General features: G+C 63.4%; 2 protein-coding genes across 2 annotated transcripts; one reads left to right on the top strand and one right to left on the bottom strand.

Annotated features, from left to right (window-relative positions):
* Positions 1–7913: 7913 nt before the first annotated feature.
* On the top strand, positions 7914–13340 carry NDUFA4L2 (NDUFA4 mitochondrial complex associated like 2). Its single transcript, XM_084303503.1, has 4 exons — positions 7914–8017; positions 11499–11587; positions 12867–12927; positions 13109–13340. The coding sequence occupies exons 1-4, from the start codon at positions 7961–7963 to the stop codon at positions 13163–13165; spliced, it is 264 nt and encodes an 87-aa protein (XP_084159629.1). The 5' UTR covers positions 7914–7960; the 3' UTR covers positions 13166–13340.
* A 405-nt stretch (positions 13341–13745) lies between these two features.
* Positions 13746–18678, bottom strand: SHMT2 (serine hydroxymethyltransferase 2). The gene is made up of 12 exons (XM_084303502.1): positions 18614–18678; positions 17115–17309; positions 16928–17007; positions 16523–16723; positions 16357–16438; positions 16038–16160; positions 15797–15936; positions 15407–15572; positions 15228–15327; positions 14932–15087; positions 14580–14687; positions 13746–14459 (listed from the first exon to the last, which is right to left on the bottom strand). The coding sequence occupies exons 1-12, from the start codon at positions 18635–18637 to the stop codon at positions 14332–14334; spliced, it is 1503 nt and encodes a 500-aa protein (XP_084159628.1). The 5' UTR covers positions 18638–18678; the 3' UTR covers positions 13746–14331.
* Between the last annotated feature and the right edge of the window lie 577 nt (positions 18679–19255).

Genomic DNA, 19255 nt, shown 5'->3' with positions numbered 1-19255 from the left:
GTGGGGACCCTGCTGGTCTCCAAAGGGAGGGGTGTCTCCGGCTCTGGGGTGCTCCCTGCCCTGGGGTGTCCCCTGGCTGTGCTCCTGTGCAGGGGGGAGGTTGGGGGCCGCACCTCCACTCTGACAGCTCCTTGTCAGCAGTAATGACCGGCTCTGAGTCCAGCCAGGCCCCAGGGCTTGGTGCTGAGCTCGTTAGGGGGGATTTAATGAGGGCAGGAGGCAGGCGCTGCCTCTGGCTGTTTGTCGCAGCCGCTCTGGCCTCAGCCTGCCTAGATAGCTTGGGTGTTTGCACGGTGGTCCCTGGCAGGGCTCATTCTGCTGCCCCCCTCAGCCCCCACCTCTGCCCCATGCTGTGCCGCCCAGCTAAGCCCCCAGTCACCCACCACTGGGAGCACCGGTTCCTACTCTGCCACCCATGTCCACCATGCTGGAGCTGATAGGACTGGGGCATCCTGATGCTGTTTTCCCCCAGCCCAGGGGGTGAGGCCGCACCCCCTGGAGACAGGGAACCATGGAGGGGCCACTTGCACTGCTTTTCCTCACCTGGGGTCTGGCAAAAAGGCTGCTAGGACTGAGAACGCCCTGCTGAGGGGGAGATGGAGTAAAGCCAGGGCTGTGGGACACAGCCGGGAGGTGCCTTCCCCCATCCCTGCTCCAGGTGCGCAGGGTGCTGGCACAGGCTGCTCCAGGCAGTGTGGGGGCTCTCCAAGGTGGGGAGAGACCAGGTGAGAGGACTGGAGGCTGAGCCTCACGCCCATGGTCCTGGCTGCAATTTGCACCCTCTGTGCTCTGAGGCATCCGGGAGTCCTCCTCGGCTCAACAACAAGCTGCGTAAACAGGAGCCTGCAGACAGTGTTAATTAGTTAAATATTTGGCAAGGCAGAAGGCACAGGAAGAATCTGAACAAGCTGGAGGGGACAATGCGCTGCCCCCTTCCCCACTGCCTGCAGCAGAGCAGACCCCAGGCGTCCAGGGAAGATCTGGTCCTGCTGGGAGCAGCTCACGCCTGCTGCAGGCCCCGCAGCCCGCCAAGGAGCTCTGGGTCTGCATGGAATAGGACGCTGGTGAGGAGGGGGTCCCCAGAGACCCCCAGCCACCCCACTTTGCTGCCTAACTCAGAGTCATGCAAGCTGGCGGCTCCTTGTTCACAGCCCCTGGTGGGCCCAATCCAGAGGTCCCAAACTCGTGTTTGCCCCATCAGTTTTGCTCATGACCTCAGTGGCGCAGTAAAATCCACCTGGCCATTAACCAAGGGCAGCGATGAGTTGCAGGGGGGCACAGATTTGCCTCCAGCTGGGGGAAGTCCCTGACGAGGGCTGGCAGAAGGATTCTGGCTGGTGTGGAGGTGCTGAGCACCATCAGTGGGACCTGGCATTTCAGAGCAGCACCTGCCCCCCCTGGCTGCCCCCAGCCTTGACCTCCAGACCGTGGGGTCTGTCCTCCCCAGTCCTCAGATGAGGCTGAAACACCCCAAAGCCCAGCTGGGGAGCGAAGACCGTATGCAGCTTCCGTCCCCACAGCCCCTGTGATGTGAACTAAATCCATCCTAATTAGCACTGATTTGCATGGGGAAATTAAAATTAATCTAGCCTGGGTTCATCGGAATTAGTGATTCTAGTTGGGCACATCAGAAAGTGGCAGACGGACAGGCAGGACAGGGCTTGGTATGGTAGAAAGCTGTCTGCCCCCCACGTGCCCCCGTGCCCTCCCTGGGGCTCTGCCCCACGCCCCTGTCCTGGCCCCACAAGACCCCAGCACAGGGCTCAGATGCCTGGGGTCAACCCCGCGCCCTTCCTGGGTGCAGGGGGGGTTGGTGCATTCCCCCCCCCGCCCCCCCATCCCATGGCTGTTCCTGGCTGCAGAACAGGGAGAGCAGTGCTCGTCTGACCCCACTGCCCCATCCCACGCCTGGTTTCGGGCAACGGCAGGAGTGCGAAGGGCACAAAGGGGCCGGTTCCTGCATCTCCAGGGTGGGAGATGCTGCAAGACCCCGGGGGGGACGACAGACAGGTGTGTGATGTACACGCACACATACTCATATCAGCATGCTCCCGTGCACACATGGCCATGCATGGCTCCGTGTGAGTCCTCGCACACCTACTTCTGTGCATGGTTCCTTACACATCTGCATGCGTGTGGCCCCTGTGCTTGCCGTGCAGGAGAGTGTTCTCGTGGAGCCCCCGGTCTGGCAGGGAGTGGGCACAGTGGGGGGAGCCCAGGCCATGCCCCCGTCAGCAAATTCCAGTCCCAGCCGTCCCCAATTCTGGCGCTGCCGGGCCTGGGGGAGCACTGCGGCTCATTGGTATGGGGTCCGTGGCAGCGCAATGAGCAGAATTATCAGCACGCTCATGAAAAATTAACCAGGCAAAAACAGCTGGGCAGGAGCTTTGTCTGCTGGGGCTGGGGGCGGCACGGCGTGGGCAGGCTGGCGTCGTCCAGGCAGCTGCAGGATGGGAGCTGGTGTCTGCCTCTGCTCCACAGGTCATCCCCGCCTGCCGCACGCCTTCCAGCCCCCAAAGCAGGGCCGTCAATCTGGGATTGTCCCAGACCCGTGGCAGCTGCGTCCCCTGCCCCGTCCCTGTCTGCTGGGGCACGTCTGGTCGTGGTGACCCCATTGCTGGCCCACGGGATTTCAGTCTGGCTGACAGGAGCGAGACCTCCATCTCCTGCGGCCACATTTGCAAGTCAACCACGAGCTCTGCAGCAGTGGTGGGGGCTACTGGGGGACAGGGACGGAGGCACCCTGGGGAGGGGAGCAGGAACAGAGCAGCCTTTCGTTGCTGCCCCCCCCCCCTCCCTGGACATCTATGGCTGATTTGGGGAGGGGGGTGCAGCTTTTCTATAGAGCTGTTATTGCCACCACCACCCCCCCGCCCATCCACAGGGCTGTAAACACTCAATTAAGCACGAGCGCCTGGTCCTGCCTTCCCTGTCGCTGCTGGTAATTATGTAGGTTTTTCGGTGTCAGGCACCGCGGGGAAGCGCGATTACAGCTAATTGGAGCGGCTCTCCCCAGCCCAGGCCCTTCTGCAGCTGCTGGAGCTGCCATGTGACAGCAGCTCTGCACCCCCCCACCCTGAGTCTCCCCCCCCCCCAGTTCTGCACCACCACCACCCCGATTTACACCCACAGGATGCCTGGGTGCTTCCCACCTGCCTGGCTGGAGATGTGGGGATGGGTGAGGATCCAGGTGGGTGTCTGTGTGCCAGGCAGACCCTGAAGGTGGGGGTTTGCCCCCCCCCACACTCCAAGATATTTCAGGGACCCAGAGGCGCCCTAAAGGCTGCAGCAGGATGGGGTGCACCTGCCCGAAGCACTGCCCAGGGCTCTGCTCTGCTGGCAGGAGCTGGCTCAGCCCCGTGCATTGCACGCAGCACCAAATGCACCCAGGGCGCATGGGTGCAAGGAGCCCTGAGGCAGCCAGGGGAAGGGTGGGGGGGTCCTGGAAAGAACGGGGCGCCTACTCTGTGCCCTGCCAGATCTTGGGGTTGGCAGGGGGACCTGAGAACTAGGGGGGGAGGGGGGAAGGGGGTTTTCAACAACCCAACGCCACCCGTCCCGGCAGAGACGCATCAGGAGCACAGCGTCTGCCATTGATTTCTTATTATGGAGTTCAACAAGAAAAATGAGGTGCTGGGGCTGCGGAGCAGCAGCCGTGATTTGTCGCCTTCGTGCCGTGTCCTGGCGGGGATGGGAATTGATTTGGGCGTCGCTGGCATCACTCAGTGGGGCTGGGGGGGGGACCAAAGGGGGGACCGGGGGGGGGAGGGTCGGGTCCTTGGAGCTGTGCGCCACGAGAGGGCGCCGCAGGACTCCCGACGGGCCCGGGACGCCCCACGGCGGGCAGCGGGGGCGCGGACACGCGTGGGCTGCTCGTGCAAGAGCACGCGGCCCCGGGGCGCACGCCTGAGGGGTGCAGGGATTGGGGTCGTGCCCGTGCCACGGTCCCGCATCTCGGGTTGGGCACACGCGTGTCCCCGTGCATCGGCCGGGCACGCTCAGCACGGTCGTGCACACTTCGGCCGCGTGCGCCGCTGATGGGCACAGCTCTGTCCCCACCAGTGTCTTTGTCACGATGAAGGAAGAGGCTATTATGCTTATTAAATTGTATCAAGGCGGCGTTACAGCAATTGGCAGCTGGCGACCCCAGTTATTTATAAAACAGGCTTTGGAAATCACAGCTCTGGGCTTGGGCTTTTCTTCAGAGAATTACGGGAAAAAAAAAAAAATAAATAAATGAAAAGAAAATAAAAATCGATGTTGCAGGACAAGGCCAAGGCGGTGGTTAATTGCAGGGTCGGTTCTAGGAAACGCCTCCAGCAGCCACGGAAGCGGCAACCTGCCCGCTGCCATCCTGGAGCCCCTGCCTGCGGTGCTGGATGCCCCTCAGCACCCCAGCTGCACCCTGCAGGCCCGTGGCTGGATCTCTGGGGACAAGGAGAGGGTTTGTCTCAGCTGTCACTTGCAGTATCTCGGGGGATTTGGGGTCCCAAGTTATGAGGGTGGTGCCCCCAATCCTGCAGCAGTTGTGGGTCAGGAATCGGCTTTCCTGGTGCTCATCACGCAGTGCCCTGTGATTAATGGGGGGAATTAGGATGATAATAGCCCTGTAAATGAAGGTGCCAGCTATAAATGATGTGTGCCTGTGTTGGGTGATGGATGGCACCGGGGCCAGCCCTGGGTGCTGGCAGACAGGCGTGCTCAGAGGCACGCTGCAGCCAGGGCAAGCACGTAGGGGAGCAAGAAATGGGGGGGGGGCATGATGTCATAGCGATCAGTGACATCACGGCATGGGCATGACATCACACTCAACAGGAGGAGATGTGGGACAATCTCAGCATGGCAGGGAGGAAGGGGTGAGGTTGCCCCACCATTATCTGTCTGTGCAATCCATCGCAACATGTCTCAGCAGTGCTGGTGGTGATGCCCTTTGTGGAGCTGCTCCTTCAGCCCCTTCCCCCCCCCCCCCTCCCCAAAACACCCCCTTGCCAGTCCCCTCAACCTGTTCCTGTCCCTGTCCCCCTGGCCACCTCCTCTCCCTGCAAGGGTCTGGGACCCCCAGCACCCAGCCCCTTCTGCCTGTGCTGAGGCTTGTCCTACAGCACGCCTCTGTGGGGCTATGAAATATATCCCGTTAATTCACCATTTAATTATTGGCTGTTTGTTTATTGTTTGTTTGCTTTAGATGATATGAATTTTTTATGATGGTTTCCATTGCGCCCCGGCCAAAAGCCAGGGAGATTTACAGCTTTGGCACGAGCAGCACCATGTGGCTCCATCCAGCCCCTTAAAAAGGGGACAGGCCTAATTATCAGAGGGGTATGACTCTATTCTTGGAGGGGGTGCAACTCTGTGTCACCCCCACAGGACGTCTGGGGTCTGCTCCTTGCAGGGTCTGGGGGTCTGCCTGGGGAGCAACAAATGGGGGCCAGGTGTGGGGCCAGGGGGCAGTGAGGAGGCTGTGGGGTGGGGAGGGGGTGTGGAGCTGGCTGGGTGCTGGGGGAGGCATGCGGGGACAGCGGGGGCTGAGTGCCAAGGCTGGGAGCTGGAGGAAACAGCACGCTCAGGTGCAGGCACGTTCAGCCCCGAGCTGCAGCATCTCCCATTAATGAAGCACTTCATCACCGCGGCGTTACAGGGGGGGCACCCAATTCGGGATGATAAATTCCCCGCGACGGCCCTGCGCTCGCTCGCAGCAGCCGTGATTCTCCTTCATCTTGAATAATATTTTTGGAGTGGCTGTAAAATACCCGCCGCAGCAGCTGCGAGCAGCAGCACCAAGGCCTGGCGGCTCCCCCCGCTCCCCCCACCATGTTTGTCTGTCAGCTGCTTACCCTGACTGGGCTATACTGGAGGGCCCTTATATAGGGTCTGGGACTGCACTGGCACACGTGGGATTGTGTGTTGGTGCGTGTGCAAGCCTACGTCCTGCCCATAAAGGTGTGTAAGTGTCCCTGTGGCCATGCACATCTGTTGGGATCAGGGCAGGGGTTGTGCATGTGTCTGTGCACAAACGTGTGCACACAGATGGGTGCGTGCAGCAGCACAGGCTGGGGGGGGGGGGGGTCTGTGTACAGGTAGGTGTGAGAGCACGTCCGTGCAGCTCTGCATCTGCAGATGTGTGTCCCTGCGTGTGCCTGCTCGCTGAGGTCGGGGGCTGTAATTCTTGTCTCTCGAGGAAGTATTTGAGGGCTTGGTCGTCCCCCCCCTCAAAGCTCCAACCCTTTCGCTCCGCGTGGTGCCAGGCAGAAGTAGCCATGAAGAGCTCAAAAGGTTTCTATCTGCTTGGATTGATGGTGTCTCCCTCTTGGGGGGGGTAAGGGGGGGAGGCGTGCTGGCATCCTCCCAGCACTCGGCAGGGCTGAGCCCCTTGAGATGGCCGCTGTCACAGGGGTGGGTTCGCGGTGCCCAGGAGAGTGCCTGAGCAGCAGGGCACGAGCTCTAATCACCATAGAAGAGGGAAGTGCGGCACAGAATTAAATGGTCTCTTAATTATAATCATTAATGAGCATGGAGGCAGCTGGGCTTTGCAGGCAGGGAATCCCACTGCTTCTCCAGGGGAAGTCCTGGGCTTGTCTGCAGGGAGCTCGGAGCTTGCAGGGTGCTCCAGAGCAGGCCTGGCTCTGATGGGGCCAGGACCCACCGGCATCCTAACGCTGCTACCTGCCTGCTTGACACCCCGCTGAGTGCCTCCCCCCTGCCAAGGGGATCCTGGTGGTGCCTGCGGGATCACCCTTGCAACATGTGGGCACGTGCCCCATCACAAACACTCCCGCAAAGCTCTGCCCCAACCCTGCACACGCACGCACCCCATGCCACCGTCCCTGCACCGCGGCAGTCGCTGGCAGAGGAAGGCAGCGAAGGACGCAAGCGCTCCTCTGCCGAGGGCAGGATGCACTCTGTCTTGGGGAGTGGCACTTAATCAATCCCATTTCAAAACTCTAATTATATCAACAAAGGCCTCAACACGGCGCTGCTGGCTGCGATTCAGGTCTTGTTTATTTATTTCCACACGCTCCGGAGAAGTTTCTCCCCTTTGTCCTCTTAGACTTTGCTGAGAGAAAGGAGGTGAGGATGAAGTGGACGCGGCGGAGCTGGGCTGTGTGGAGGGGTGGCAGCAGAGCTCTGTGCGTGCACCAGCCAAGGCTGGGCTGGGGCGATATGGGGGTGCTGGCCCCCCGCAGAAGGGGGTGCATATCAGGGATCAGCCCGTGCCCATCAAATGCAGAAGGGGCACTGCCACGCGCTCTGTGCCCCGAGGAGCCATGGGGCTCGGCTGCTGCAGGGCAGGATGCGGCCAGCGGCTGTGGGGATGGATGCGACGTCCCTGCCTGCTGCGCTGGGCTGCCTGCTCCGCCAATCTCCCCAGTCTTTTGTTAAGAGCCAATGGGTACAAATAGCTGGTTTCCATATGCACAGCAGCATCTGTTACTGCCAGGGAGATTTGCATTGCTAAATGTAAATTGGGTGTTATGTCATTTATCATAAAGGGGAGGGTGGCGGGGGGTGCTGAGGGGAGGCCGCAAACATCGGAGAAGTTGTCATAACAAATCACACAACTCATCTTTTGCCCTAGCAGAAAGGTGCCGAGCAACCTGGGAGGGCTTTGTGTGTGGAGGAGAGGGGCCGGCCCCTCATCCAGACAGGGAAACTGAGGCACAAGTGCTGGGGGGGGGCGTCTAGTGGGTGTTGTGGAGAACCCAGACCCACAGCTGGTCGCTAACCCAGTGGTGGCAGCTCAGTACAGGAGTTGCTGGAAGGGGCAGAGCATGGCTGGGGCTCCGCAGTGGATGCTCAGCTGCCCGCTTCCAGCTTGCTGCCCCTGGGCCGGGATCCCCGTCCCGCCCCGTCCCTCCCAGCCCTGCTGCAGACGCCTCCCCGTGTGTCCTGCCCTCCTCCAGCCTCGGCCAGCACTCAGAGCCTCGCACCACAGCCAGACCTCCGGCCCCGCTCCCTTGCCATGAAGGGCCCCCTGCTCGGAGCCATGTTCTCCCGGCACGTCAAGAGGCACCCCGGAGTGAGTCCCCCATCACCCCTCTGGCCGGATTCCCTGCATCCTTCTGCCCCTCGCCCACTCCCAGACCCCTTCGCCATTACCCCTCCATCTCTCCCTTCCCTCCCCTGGGATGTGTGCCCTGCGCCTACCCTCACCCTTCTCCCCTTATCCCTTATTCCTCCTCCACCCACTGCTCTCTCCTCCAGCTCCGCTTCCACCCCAAGCCTCTTCTCAGCCCCCTCTGCCCTCCCCATGCCATCCCAGGGCTGTCCCCCCCGCTCGCTTGCTGCCGCCTTGCACTTGGCCCGCCTGGCTCCTGCAGCACCCCGCAGGTGCTGGGGAGTCCTGCCCGTGCCCCCCACGTGAGCCACCCACGTCCAGCACCGTTGGGGTGCAGCAGGGCTGGGTTTTGTGCGCATGGAGGCGTTTGTATCCAGCCTCACTCACTGGCAGTTGCATGGGTGGACAGAGGGAGCTGCTCCCTGCTCTGGGGGGGGGTCTTTGGAAGGGGGTGGGAATGGAAGCTTCAGCGTGCTGCTGGCCAGCCCCCACACAGCCACTTTGATCCTGGTTTGATGTGCCAGCTCCTGTCCTTCCAGCCTTCCCCATTCCCTGCCACCAAAACCTTCCAGATCCTCCAAGAGGACCACAGTTGTGTGTCCCCACCCTGCCAGGAAGGTCCCCCCCGTGGCAGGGCTCTTGCCCCTGCCAGAGGGTCCCCGGTGTCCTCCCTGCATCCTGCCAGGGGCTGGTGACCCACGCAGGGTTGATGAGCTGCCGGTGCCGGGCTGAAAGTCACGTAAGCGCTTGGCAGCTGGGTTTGTGGGGAGGCAGAGCTGCCAGGCTGGAAAGGATGATGAGCCGTGGCTGAGCACCAGGCCGGCTCCGGTGCTAAGAGGCTGGCGGCCAGGCAGGAGGCGCGGGAGGCTGGGGCCTCTCCCATGCTGGAGGATGCCCGGGTGATTCTGCAACTGCTGCGAGAGCACGGGTGTGCAGCAAGGGCCAGGGCTCTTGTGCCAACTTTGCAGCACAGCTGCAGGACAGGGATTTGGGGCTTTTCTGCTCATGCCCCACTGTGGTGCCTGCAGCTGTCAAGCAGAGATTTGTGCATGGCTTGAGGGGGCGCAGCAGGGTCCCCGAGCAGCGTGTGTGAGGGGCGGTGGGCCTGGATGCCCGTGCCTGAAGCACCTGCAGCCATCCCGCAGGGCTGGTGCCAGCAGAAGTTGCTGTGGCAGTTTCTGAGACATCGTTCTTCACACGCGACCACCCGGGCAGGTATATCAGGGCTCCCACCTTGCAGCAGAGCCCCCCACTGCCCACCCGCCTGGCGGTGACCCACGGCCTTGCCGAGCCCAAGGAGCCTGGTGCTGGTGAGGTACAGGAGCCCTGGCAGGACAAGTACCACGGGCACCCTGCCCACACCACCGGGCATCACTCCGGCTGCTCGCCTTTGCACGCGAACTTGCCGCAGGCACTGGGGCTGGTGTGATGAACCCCTGGCACGAGCTGCTCAGCCCAGTGCCCTCGCCTCACCTGGCACCTGCACACATTTTCTTTCTCCTTCCCGCTGCTTTTGCAGCCAGTGCGGTGGGATGAGGGCCAGGTCCCTGCTCTGTCAGTGCTGGCTCTGGCTCTCCACAGGCTCACGGCGAGGTGCGGGTGGTGGCTGTGACAGGGCTGGGGGGTGCCTGAGGTCCTGGGGCACATGTGCCTTACCCTGGACATGGCCAACTGCAGCTCCCACCATTAGGGTTAAGGGGCAAACATTCCTGGGCAGCTCAGCCCCACAGATAAATGCCCACAAGCAGCATTTTAATGCTCTGTATGCTTAAGGTCAGACTTGTAACGTCTTATTTATTTCCGTGTGCATGGAGGAGGCTGTTCCCAGAACTCTGTAGCCCCCTTGCCTGCCGCATGCCTGGTCCCGCTGCTCCCCCTACCTTTAATTCTTCCCAGGCATTAATTACCCAGAAGGTGTCAGCAGCAGATGGTGAGACGGATCCATCGCCCCGAATCTCCTCCAACAGACACTGCAATTCCCGGCGCTGTGGAGTTCTTCTTGATTAGTCGGCGCGGCTGGGTAGTGGCTACTGCCAGATCCTCTTGGCACCTGGCCGCACACAGCGCAAAAGATCATTATCTGCTGATGCCTCTAACCTCCCGAATTGGCACCGGCATCTGCCGGGCGAGAGCACGGCGTGCTGCTTGGCTTGGGCTTTGGCGCTGCAGAGCAGGGTGTGGGCCATGCAGGGGCATTGGGAAGGATGCGGGGTGGCCAGCTAGGACTGAGGGGCAGGGAGGGAGCCTGTGGGGAGTGGGAGACATTTTATGTCAAGGTGCCTTCCCCACAAGACACCTTCCCTGTGGGGGTGCTTGGTGGAGAACAGCCCAGGGAGGTTCAGCTGGATCCTGCTTTTTGTGTTTTGGAGCCCCCCCCCACCAACCCCCCAGCCTCATCCAGGTGGGGAAACTGAGTCACCACACAGTGGGTGGGTGGGTGGGGGTTCGGAGACACTTGCTGAGAGCTCGAGCTGCCAAACAGCACTGCGGATATAACCCAAGAGCTCAGGTGCTGGCAATGCAAACCGTGCTGAGCGTGAGGCGCTCGCTGTGCACCACCGGCCCCCGCTCCCGCGCTGCCACTAATGGGCACGGCGAGGTGCCGGCCGTGTTTGCCTTCCCAGGGGCACAGGTTGGCGGGAGGTTCATTACACTCCGACCGTCTTCCCTGGCGCGGGGGCCACAGCAATTTGGGGGAGGTCAGAGCTGCTGCGTCTCAGCTCCGATTGAGGCCGCGTCCCCCTGGGCACCGGGGATTGGCAGCGCGAGGAGGGGGGAGTGGAGACAAGGAGATGGAGCTGCTCACCCTGCAGTGGTGAGATGAAAGCCCTGCCTTGGGGGGGGGACTGCTCGCAGGGACCCCCACCATGGTGGCCAAGGCAGTACCAAGGGGGTAGCTGAGTGCCCCCCCCCGTGCTGTTACTGCTTCTCAGAGCCCTGCCTTGCACCCAGCAGCACAGTGCAGTGAATGCAGCACCTCAGCAGCAGCAGGGGATGCAGCCCCAGCTGTCCTGTGCTTGGCAGGGACATGGGACAGGAGGACACTGGGTGCTGGACCTGCGGAGGGGGGGTAGCTTGCTGGGGTGGGGGTCCACACTCTGCCTGCAGACCAAATGGACCCCATGTCCTGGGGGGGCACCACCAGCTAGGTGCAGGTACCCTCAGCTATGCCAGTGAGCATGGGGCCGGGCCGGCAGTGGGGAAGTGATTTCTCATTCTAAACCCAATTCCTCTCCAACATGAGCCGATTTTTCTCTCCCTCTTTTAATTCAGTCACTCAAGCTGACAGCTACACTGTGTACTGCAGCCCAGCTACAGGATTGCTCTGCCATATTTCCCCTGTAAATCTCCCAGTGTGTCAGCTCTCCCTTTCACTCTCCAGTCGGCCTGATAAATATTCATTTTATTGGGGTATTTTTCATTTTTCTCTCTCTCTCTGCAGCTCGTTCCCCTCATTGGCTTCATCAGCGTTGGACTGGGCAGTGCTGTGCTGTACCTGCTCAGGCTGGCCCTGTACAGCCCGGACGTCAGGTATGGGGGTGCTGGCACGCAGCCCACATGCACCATGCACCCAGCGCAGCGCTGGGGTCTGCAAGGTGCTCCCCCCTGCTCAAAAACCTCTGTGGGGGGCTCTGAGGGGTGGGCACAGACCAGCAGCACCAAGGGACAAGGGAAGCCGAGGCACTGCCTGCCCTGCCCCTGCTTGGGGGTGCCTCAAGGCCCCCTCCAGCCCTGCAGCTCCAGGAATGGCACCGGCATCTGGGGGACGCAGGGAGGGGAGCGGGAGACGGGCACGCTCCGAGGAAGGGCAGACAGCAGGGTGGGCGCAGGAGTGACGAGGCAGATAACAGCAGCGTGCGACTGATGGATGGACAGACGGACAGCCAGACAGCCGGCGTGGGGCTGGATGGATTGACAGAGGGCCAGAGAGGGCTGTGAAAACAGCGGGACAGCTGGCTGCTGAAGGGCTGGGGTGCAAGGTTGGAGGGGTGGCTAGGCAGATAAAAAACCGTGCAAGGACGAATGGCGAAGGGGAGGAAGACGAGGTGTAAGGATAGATTGATGAGGAACAGAGGCTGGATGGATTGGCATAGGGAAAGGCAGGCACGCTGCAGCGTGCAAGGCGGTTTTTTTTTTTTTCCCCTTATAACTGAGTGGCCCATGGTCCCTGCAGCCCCACACTGTCTAATGCCTATCTAATATTTGTTTGCTCCGGGTAAAACGCTCATTGATTTAATTTGATGCCAGCTGCCCAGGGTACTTAGCTCAGCAATTAGCAGATCCAGGCACCTTGTCTTTGATGGTGGAAGCGCAGGGGTGTGCGCCTGTTTGTCAAGGGGGGGGGGATAAAACAACAGCAGCCCGCCTAGCACATTAATGCCACTAAACAGCTCCAGGGGTCTGCAAGCACAGCACAGCTCCCCCCTCCCTGCCCCAGCACACGCATCTTCCGAGATGGAAAATTCTGCTCTTGGCCAACACCAGCGGATTGCAGGGGGAGGGAGGGAGGGAGGGAGGGAGGGAGGGAGGGAGGGAGGGAGAGGACAGGAGCTGCTTTCTCCAGGGTCCCATCCCACGGCTCTGCTGGCCTTCTGCAACCCCCCCGGGACAGGACAGAACGTTTCCTCCTTGGTCAGAAGCCAGCCGGAGCCCCTGACCCGCCAGCACAGCAGATGCAACGATGGTGTCCAGGATTAGCCCTGCACGGAGATAGGGCTGGAGGCACCTATGGGGGTGAAATGGGGAGGGGGTGTCTGTGGGGCCCTACCCCTCCCCTTACAGGTGCTGACAGCCCCATTGCTTCTTGCAGCTGGGACCGAAAAAATAATCCTGAACCCTGGAATAAGCTGGGCCCCACGGACCAGTATAAAGTGAGCACTGGGGTGAACTGGGGGGCCTGGCTCTCTGGGGAGGGGGCATGGGCACCTTTCAGGGACCAGCACCACGCTGTGCTTGGGGAAGAGGGGGGAACAGAATCAACCCTGGGACGGAGGCAGGGGGGCACAAGCCCTTGAATGCCCCCACCCCTGCTCATACCCCTCCCCTTTCCAGTTCATGGCAGTTTCCACCGACTACAAGAGCCTCAAGAAGGACCGGCCCAGCTTCTGAGCTGCTGCCTTGTGCCAGCCCCCCCAGCACCTTCTGCAGCGCCCCCCCAGCACCGCTGCCCTGCTCCACAACAGCCCCAGCACCAGGCTGGACCCCTGCACCAAGCCCCCTCACTCCAGGCCCCCCCCCATCCTGCCCTGCAGCAGCTGCTGCTTGCACCACCTCTCCCGCCAGCCCCATCTGCATCAAACACGTAGACCGGTAATAAAACAAATCGCTGAGGGGAGAGAGGAGGATGGCTCGTGGCTTCCCAGGCCCACCAACACAGGAGCAGCCCAACACCCCGTGCCCTGCAAGGGCCGGGGGCTTGCATCCCGCTGGAAGCCGCGGTTCCCAGCCCTGACCCCGCAGCGCCGTGCTTCCTCTCTCCCACGCTCCAGGGGTGCCCCCGGAGCTCCCCCGCGAGGGTCCTGGCCCAGGGGAGGCCACAGGAAGCCAGATCTGGAGAGGAAAAAAGAGGAGGGCTGGAGGGGGGAGTCGAACACAACCAGATGCACTGCATGCACGCGCCTGTTCCCCGCCCCGGGGCCTACGTGCCACACGGCACGGCCTGGCCTTTGCCACAGGCAGGGGGGGCCTGTCTGGTGCTGTTTGGTTTGGCCAAGAAGGAGAATTAAAGGCCAGGATTTTAGGAAGTGACGAGCGGGACGTGCCTAGGGCTGGCAGCAGGGGAGCTGTCGAGGCTCCGCCACCTCCAGCCATGCCAGGACCGCGGGTGCTGCCACTGTCCTCACACCCTGTGGCACGAGGGGCACAGGGAGGGGTACTGGGGGGCAATGGGACCGTGTCTGGTTCTGATGGGGGCCTGGGGATGCCATCGGCCACGTCCTCCCCCCGTCTCCAGCCCCAGCTCAGCGCAGCCCACACACCTCCAGGCAGGCAGGCTCTGCCCCCACTTTTATTAGCGTACCCCCCATGGAAAATTGCAAGACTTCCTCGGGCAGAAGGGAGGAGGCTGGAGCCAGGATTGGTCCCGTCCCACCCCACGGGGGTTGGTTGGTCTCTATACCCTAATACTGAGCAAGATGGGGGGGCACCCAGGGAGAGGAGGTGCCCAGCCCCAGAGGTGCTGGTGGGGACGAAGGAGAGCAGGGAATGCATGGGATGGGTTCGGCTCCCCCTCGCCCCAGAGTCCAGGCCTGGCAGGAGAGGCAAGAACCCCCCCCTCAGCGGTCACTGAAGCCAGGCATGGGGAAGGCACGAGCAAAGGTCTCCACGCGCTGGCGCAGCTCTGCCAAGCGCCGCTGCGTCTCCACATCCTGCAGCAAGAAGGTCTTGAACTCCTGGAGCTTGCCTGGGTGCAGAAGGGAGAGGGAGGAGCAGGTGAGAGGGGCATGGGGGGGCACAGCAGCCCCATCCTGCCCCAAACAGAGGTGCTCACTCGCAGCCACAGCCCAGGGCCCTGCTAACTCACTGGTTTTGCTCTTGACATCCAGGGCCAGCGCTATGCCTTCATCGATGAATCCCACCACTTTCTGGAAATCCTCCTCGCGGAAGTGGCGGGAGGTCAGTGCAGGGGCCCCTAGGGACACGGACACGTCAGGGCTGTGAGCTGCACCAGGGGGTACACCCAGCAGGAGCCAAACCCACCAAGCTGTTCCTAAGGTCCCTGAAGTACTCCCAGACCCCTTCCCATAAGGGGTCCTCAAAGAGGGGTGAAGGGGAAGGGAGACATCCTGGAGAGACGACAACCTGGGGACCCCTCCCCAGGGAAGGGGCTGGGTGGGGGCAGGAATCTCCTTCCCAGAACAAGGCCTGTCCCTCACCCAGGCGCAGCCCTCCCGGCGTGAGCGCGCTCTTGTCCCCCGGGCACGTGTTCTTGTTGGCCGTGATGGAAACGAGCTCCAGAACCCGCTCAGCCCGGGCGCCATCGATGCCCTTGGGCCGCAGGTCCACCAGCACCAGGTGGTTGTCGGTGCCACCTGGGGAGCAAGGGACACAAGGTGAGTGGTGACAGCTCCTATCCCCTGCAGCCCCGCTCCCTCTGTGCCACCTCCAGAGCCCTGCCCTGCACCCTCAGCCCCCTTCCCCTTGTTCCCCGCGGCCAGGACGGAGGCACTACCTGACACCAGGGTGTACCCGCGCTGCAGCAGTGCCTGTGCCATGGCTTTGGCGTTCTTCAGCACCTGCTGGCAGTACTGGCGGAACGCAGGAGAGCTGGCCTGGGGGGGGGACAGACCGCATCCATCAGCATGGGGCCTGGCACAGCCCAGCCCAGCCCTGGATCCTCCCCCCGCAGACCTGCTTGAGGGCCACAGCTACGGCAGCGATGGCGTGGTTGTGAGGCCCCCCTTGCAGGGAGGGGAAGACGGCGAAGTTGATCCTGTCCTCCAGATCATAGAGTGTCTCCTTGCCAGTCTTCTTATCCACCGAGCGCACACCCTTGCGATAGAAGATGAGGCCTGACCTGTGGGCAAGAAAGCATGGCACTGCTCCTCCCAGCACAGCCCGGCCCCTCTGCACCAGTGCAGCACCAGCACCATCACCACGCTGCTCTGGGCCTGCCAGGTGTCCTCCCTCCTGCCTCAGGTCTGGGGGCTGCCCCCAGACAGAGCATGAAAATCAAACTGCTTTGCACCCCCACTGGGCGCTGGAGCCTTCCCAAGGAATGGCAGTGGGATGTGGCCTCACCTGGCGCCACGCAGGGTCTTGTGCGTGGTGCTGGTCACCAGGTCCGCGTGCTCAAAGGGCGATGGGATGGCCTTGGCAGCCACCAGCCCGCTGATGTGTGCCATGTCCGCCAGCAGGTACGCCTTCACCTCCTCACACACCTGGGGACGTGGCAGTCAGGGACTGGCCCCATCCCTGCGGTGCGCCTGCACCCAGGCAGCGAGGGCTCCTGTCCCCGTGGCACCGCGCCGCCTCCCCGCACCTTCTTCATGCGAGCATAGTCGATGAGGCGGGCGTACGCACTGGTGCCAGCAATGACAAGGCGAGGACGGAAGAGCCGCGCCGTCACCTCCAGCTGGTCGTAGTCGATCAGCCCTGTGGCTGGCTGCAAGGGATGGACAGACAGAGAGATGACAGACACACACCTCCTCTTGCAGCTCTGAGCATGGCGTGGCTGAGAGCCCGCAGAGCATCACACAACATGAGGACATAGCACATGGGGGCAGTGGGACAGGGGATGGCGGGGTGCTAGGGCACCCCAGGGGCACTGCTGGGGCTCAGCCAGCCACCCCCTGACTCACATCGAGCTTGTAGGGCATCGACTCAAAGAAGATGGACGTGGCTGAGATCCTCTTGACATCTGACATGTACCCGTGCGTGAGGCTGTGGGGGAAGGCAGAGGTGCAGGTTGAGGCTGGGACCCCCCCAAGGGGTGCAGACTCCCAGCTGCCTCACCCCGACACCTACTGGCCCCCGTCAGGCAGGTCCAGCCCCATCAGGCGGTCGTGGGGCTGCAGCAGGGCTGTGTAGGCTGCAAAGTTGGCCGGAGACCCTGAGTAGGGCTGAACATTCACGCCCCAGCGGGCAGGGTCCAGGTCAAACGCCTCCAGAGCCCGCTGCTCGCACAGCAGCTCGATTTGGTCCACCACCTCAGCTCCCCCGTAGTACCTGGGGACAGGGAGGTGGTTATAGGGTATCCCCATCTGCGAACCCCACTGGGGACCTTGGGGGAGAGGAGAGCTTCCCTTCTGTACACCCCTGCTGGCCCTGGGGTCCCTGCGACCCTTCCTGCAGCTGAATACCGACTGCAGGAGGACCCCTGAAGCTGCCAGCACCCCCCGGCCAAGCCCAGAGCCCATGACTCCCCTTTACCTCTTGCCTGGGTACCCCTCTGAGTACTTGTTGTTGAGGCAGGAGCCCAGGGCCTCGAGAGCTGCCCGGCTGCAGAAATTCTGGGGACGAAGAGGCTCAGAGTTGGGGTGCCACAGCTCATGGGAGACGGACCACTGCCGTCCCCGCTCCCAGCGCCCCCTATCCCACCTCAGACCCCCTACTCCACCTCAGAGGCGATGAGCTCCAGCCCTCGGCACTGCCGATCCTTCTCCTTCTGGACCAGGGACCACATCTCGGGGTCACTCTCGGCAAGGCTCTCCTGCCCCGTCCAGCCAGGCAGGTGCCCGACGGCTGCTGCCGCGGCCGTGCCATGCTGCGCTCGCCAGCTGCCAGCACCCAGCTGGGCGCATCGCTGCAGAGCCTGTGTGGGACGGGGGGGGGCTCAGAGGTTGCCACCCCTCATGGGCAGCTGCCAGGCCCCGATACCCCCAAAGCACCCCTGGAGCTGTGAGCAGCAGCATGAGGAGCAGGACCCCGGTGCTCTGGCTCCCGCTGGCACCCCACAAGGTGGGTGTGGGCAAGTGGGACCCCCCCCTCCCGGAGCTACCCCAGCCCATAGCCAGAGCTTGAGCAGCTCTGGTGAAGGAGCAGCAGCAACAGCAGCAAAACCTGCTGCGAGTACACGAGGGCGCGTGCAGGGGAGCTGCACGTGCGTACACGTGGGCACCTGGTGGGATGGGGGGGGGCCACCAGGACAGATGGATGCTAGGACAGATGGACCCCCAGCCCCTGGGGACCGGGACCCCAGGACCCCTCAGTGCCCAACAGCAACCGGCAGAGCCACAGGGTCAGCCGGGGGGGGCCCCACGGATCCTGGGGGAGCCCAGCACGTGTGCTCGGGGGGGGGGGGGACCCCGAGCACCCCCAGCCCCGTTCCCCACCGACGGCTTCATGCCCAGGGGGGTCCCCACGCACGTGTGCGGCCCCATCCCGGTGCCGGGTGATGTAACCACCGCCGCCCCATTGCATCACCCGCCGGGCCGCGGCCCCCCTCGGCGCGGGGCACAGCGTGGAGCCGCCCCCGTCCCGCCCCGTCGGGCAGGGGCCAAGGCCGGCGGCGGCGGCGGCTGCCCCCGGGGTCGGCACCGCGACCGGGGACTTTGGGATGGACGCGAAGGTCGCGGGGGGGGGGCACGGGGCAGGGGGGTGGAGTAGGGGGAGTGTGGGGGGGTAAAGGGCACGGCTGAGAGGGACGAGAGGAAAATGGGGGGGGGGGGGGGGGGGGGCGGGGCGTACCGGGACCCCCTGCAAGCAGCGGGACCCCCACAAGCACGGGGAGCTCCCCCCCCCCCCTCCGTGGGCACCGCAACTCCCCTGCGGGCAGCGGGACCCCCCCGAGCATCGGGACCTCCACGTGCACCGGGACCCCCCCGAGCACCGGGAGCCCCCGCAGGCACCGGGAGCCCTGCGGAAACCGGGAGCCCCGTGAACAACCCCCCCCCACCCCCCGGCACCGCCCCACCCCCGACATCGCCCCCCATCCCCCCCAGACACCGGGACCCCCCCCCACACCGACACCTGCCCCCCCCCCACCTGTACTGGGCCCCCCCCGAGCACCGGGCCCGGCCATCAGGACCCCCCGCACCCCCCCCCCCCCCCCGAGCACCGGGACCTCCCTGCGGGCACCGAGACCCCGAGGGGACCGTGCCCCCCCCCCCGTCTCACCGTGCCCAGGCGCAGAGGCCACATCGCGGCCGGCTGCAGGCGGGTCCCGGCCGGGTCCCGGTGCCGTCTCCGGTCCCTGCCCCGCCTCCCGGGGGGGCGGGGCGCGGGGCTGCCGGTACCGCGGGGCACGCCGGGACCCGGGGTCTGGGCCCCCTCCCACCGTGGGGGGGGAGGGGGTGGTCCCGGGACCGGAGCCCCCCCCCCCCCACCCCTCCGGCTTTCCCCCCCCCCCATCGGCCGCTCGGCACGCCGCACGGAGCCTTTTCCATTTTTTTTTCCTTTTTATTTTTGTCATTTTACTTTTATATTTTTTGTTTTACTTATTTTTTTTTTCTCCGTTTTCATTTTTCTTTAAAAAAAAAAAAAATTCCCAAGAAGCCCCCTCCGGAGCCGGGCTGGGACCCCCGCCCCCTCGAACTCCCTCTCCACGGCCCCCGGGGGACTGCGGGTGCTGGCAGGGCGCTCCCGACGGGCGGGGCTCCGGGGGGTGTCTCGGGGTGCTGCCCCCCCCCCCCAAACCGGGGACCCCCCCGGGGGGGTGTCACCGCGTACACACAGCCCGGCTGCCCCCAGACGTGGGCACCGGGCCCGGGACCTGCCGGGACAGAGCCCACGTGCGGGGCTGAGCCCGGCCACAATGGG

Source organism: Netta rufina (assembly GCF_964035555.1).
Source record: "Netta rufina genome assembly, chromosome: 30".
Lineage (NCBI taxonomy): Eukaryota > Metazoa > Chordata > Aves > Anseriformes > Anatidae > Netta > Netta rufina.
Note: the sequence above shows the minus strand (reverse complement) of the source record. Positions and strands in the feature narration are given on the sequence as shown.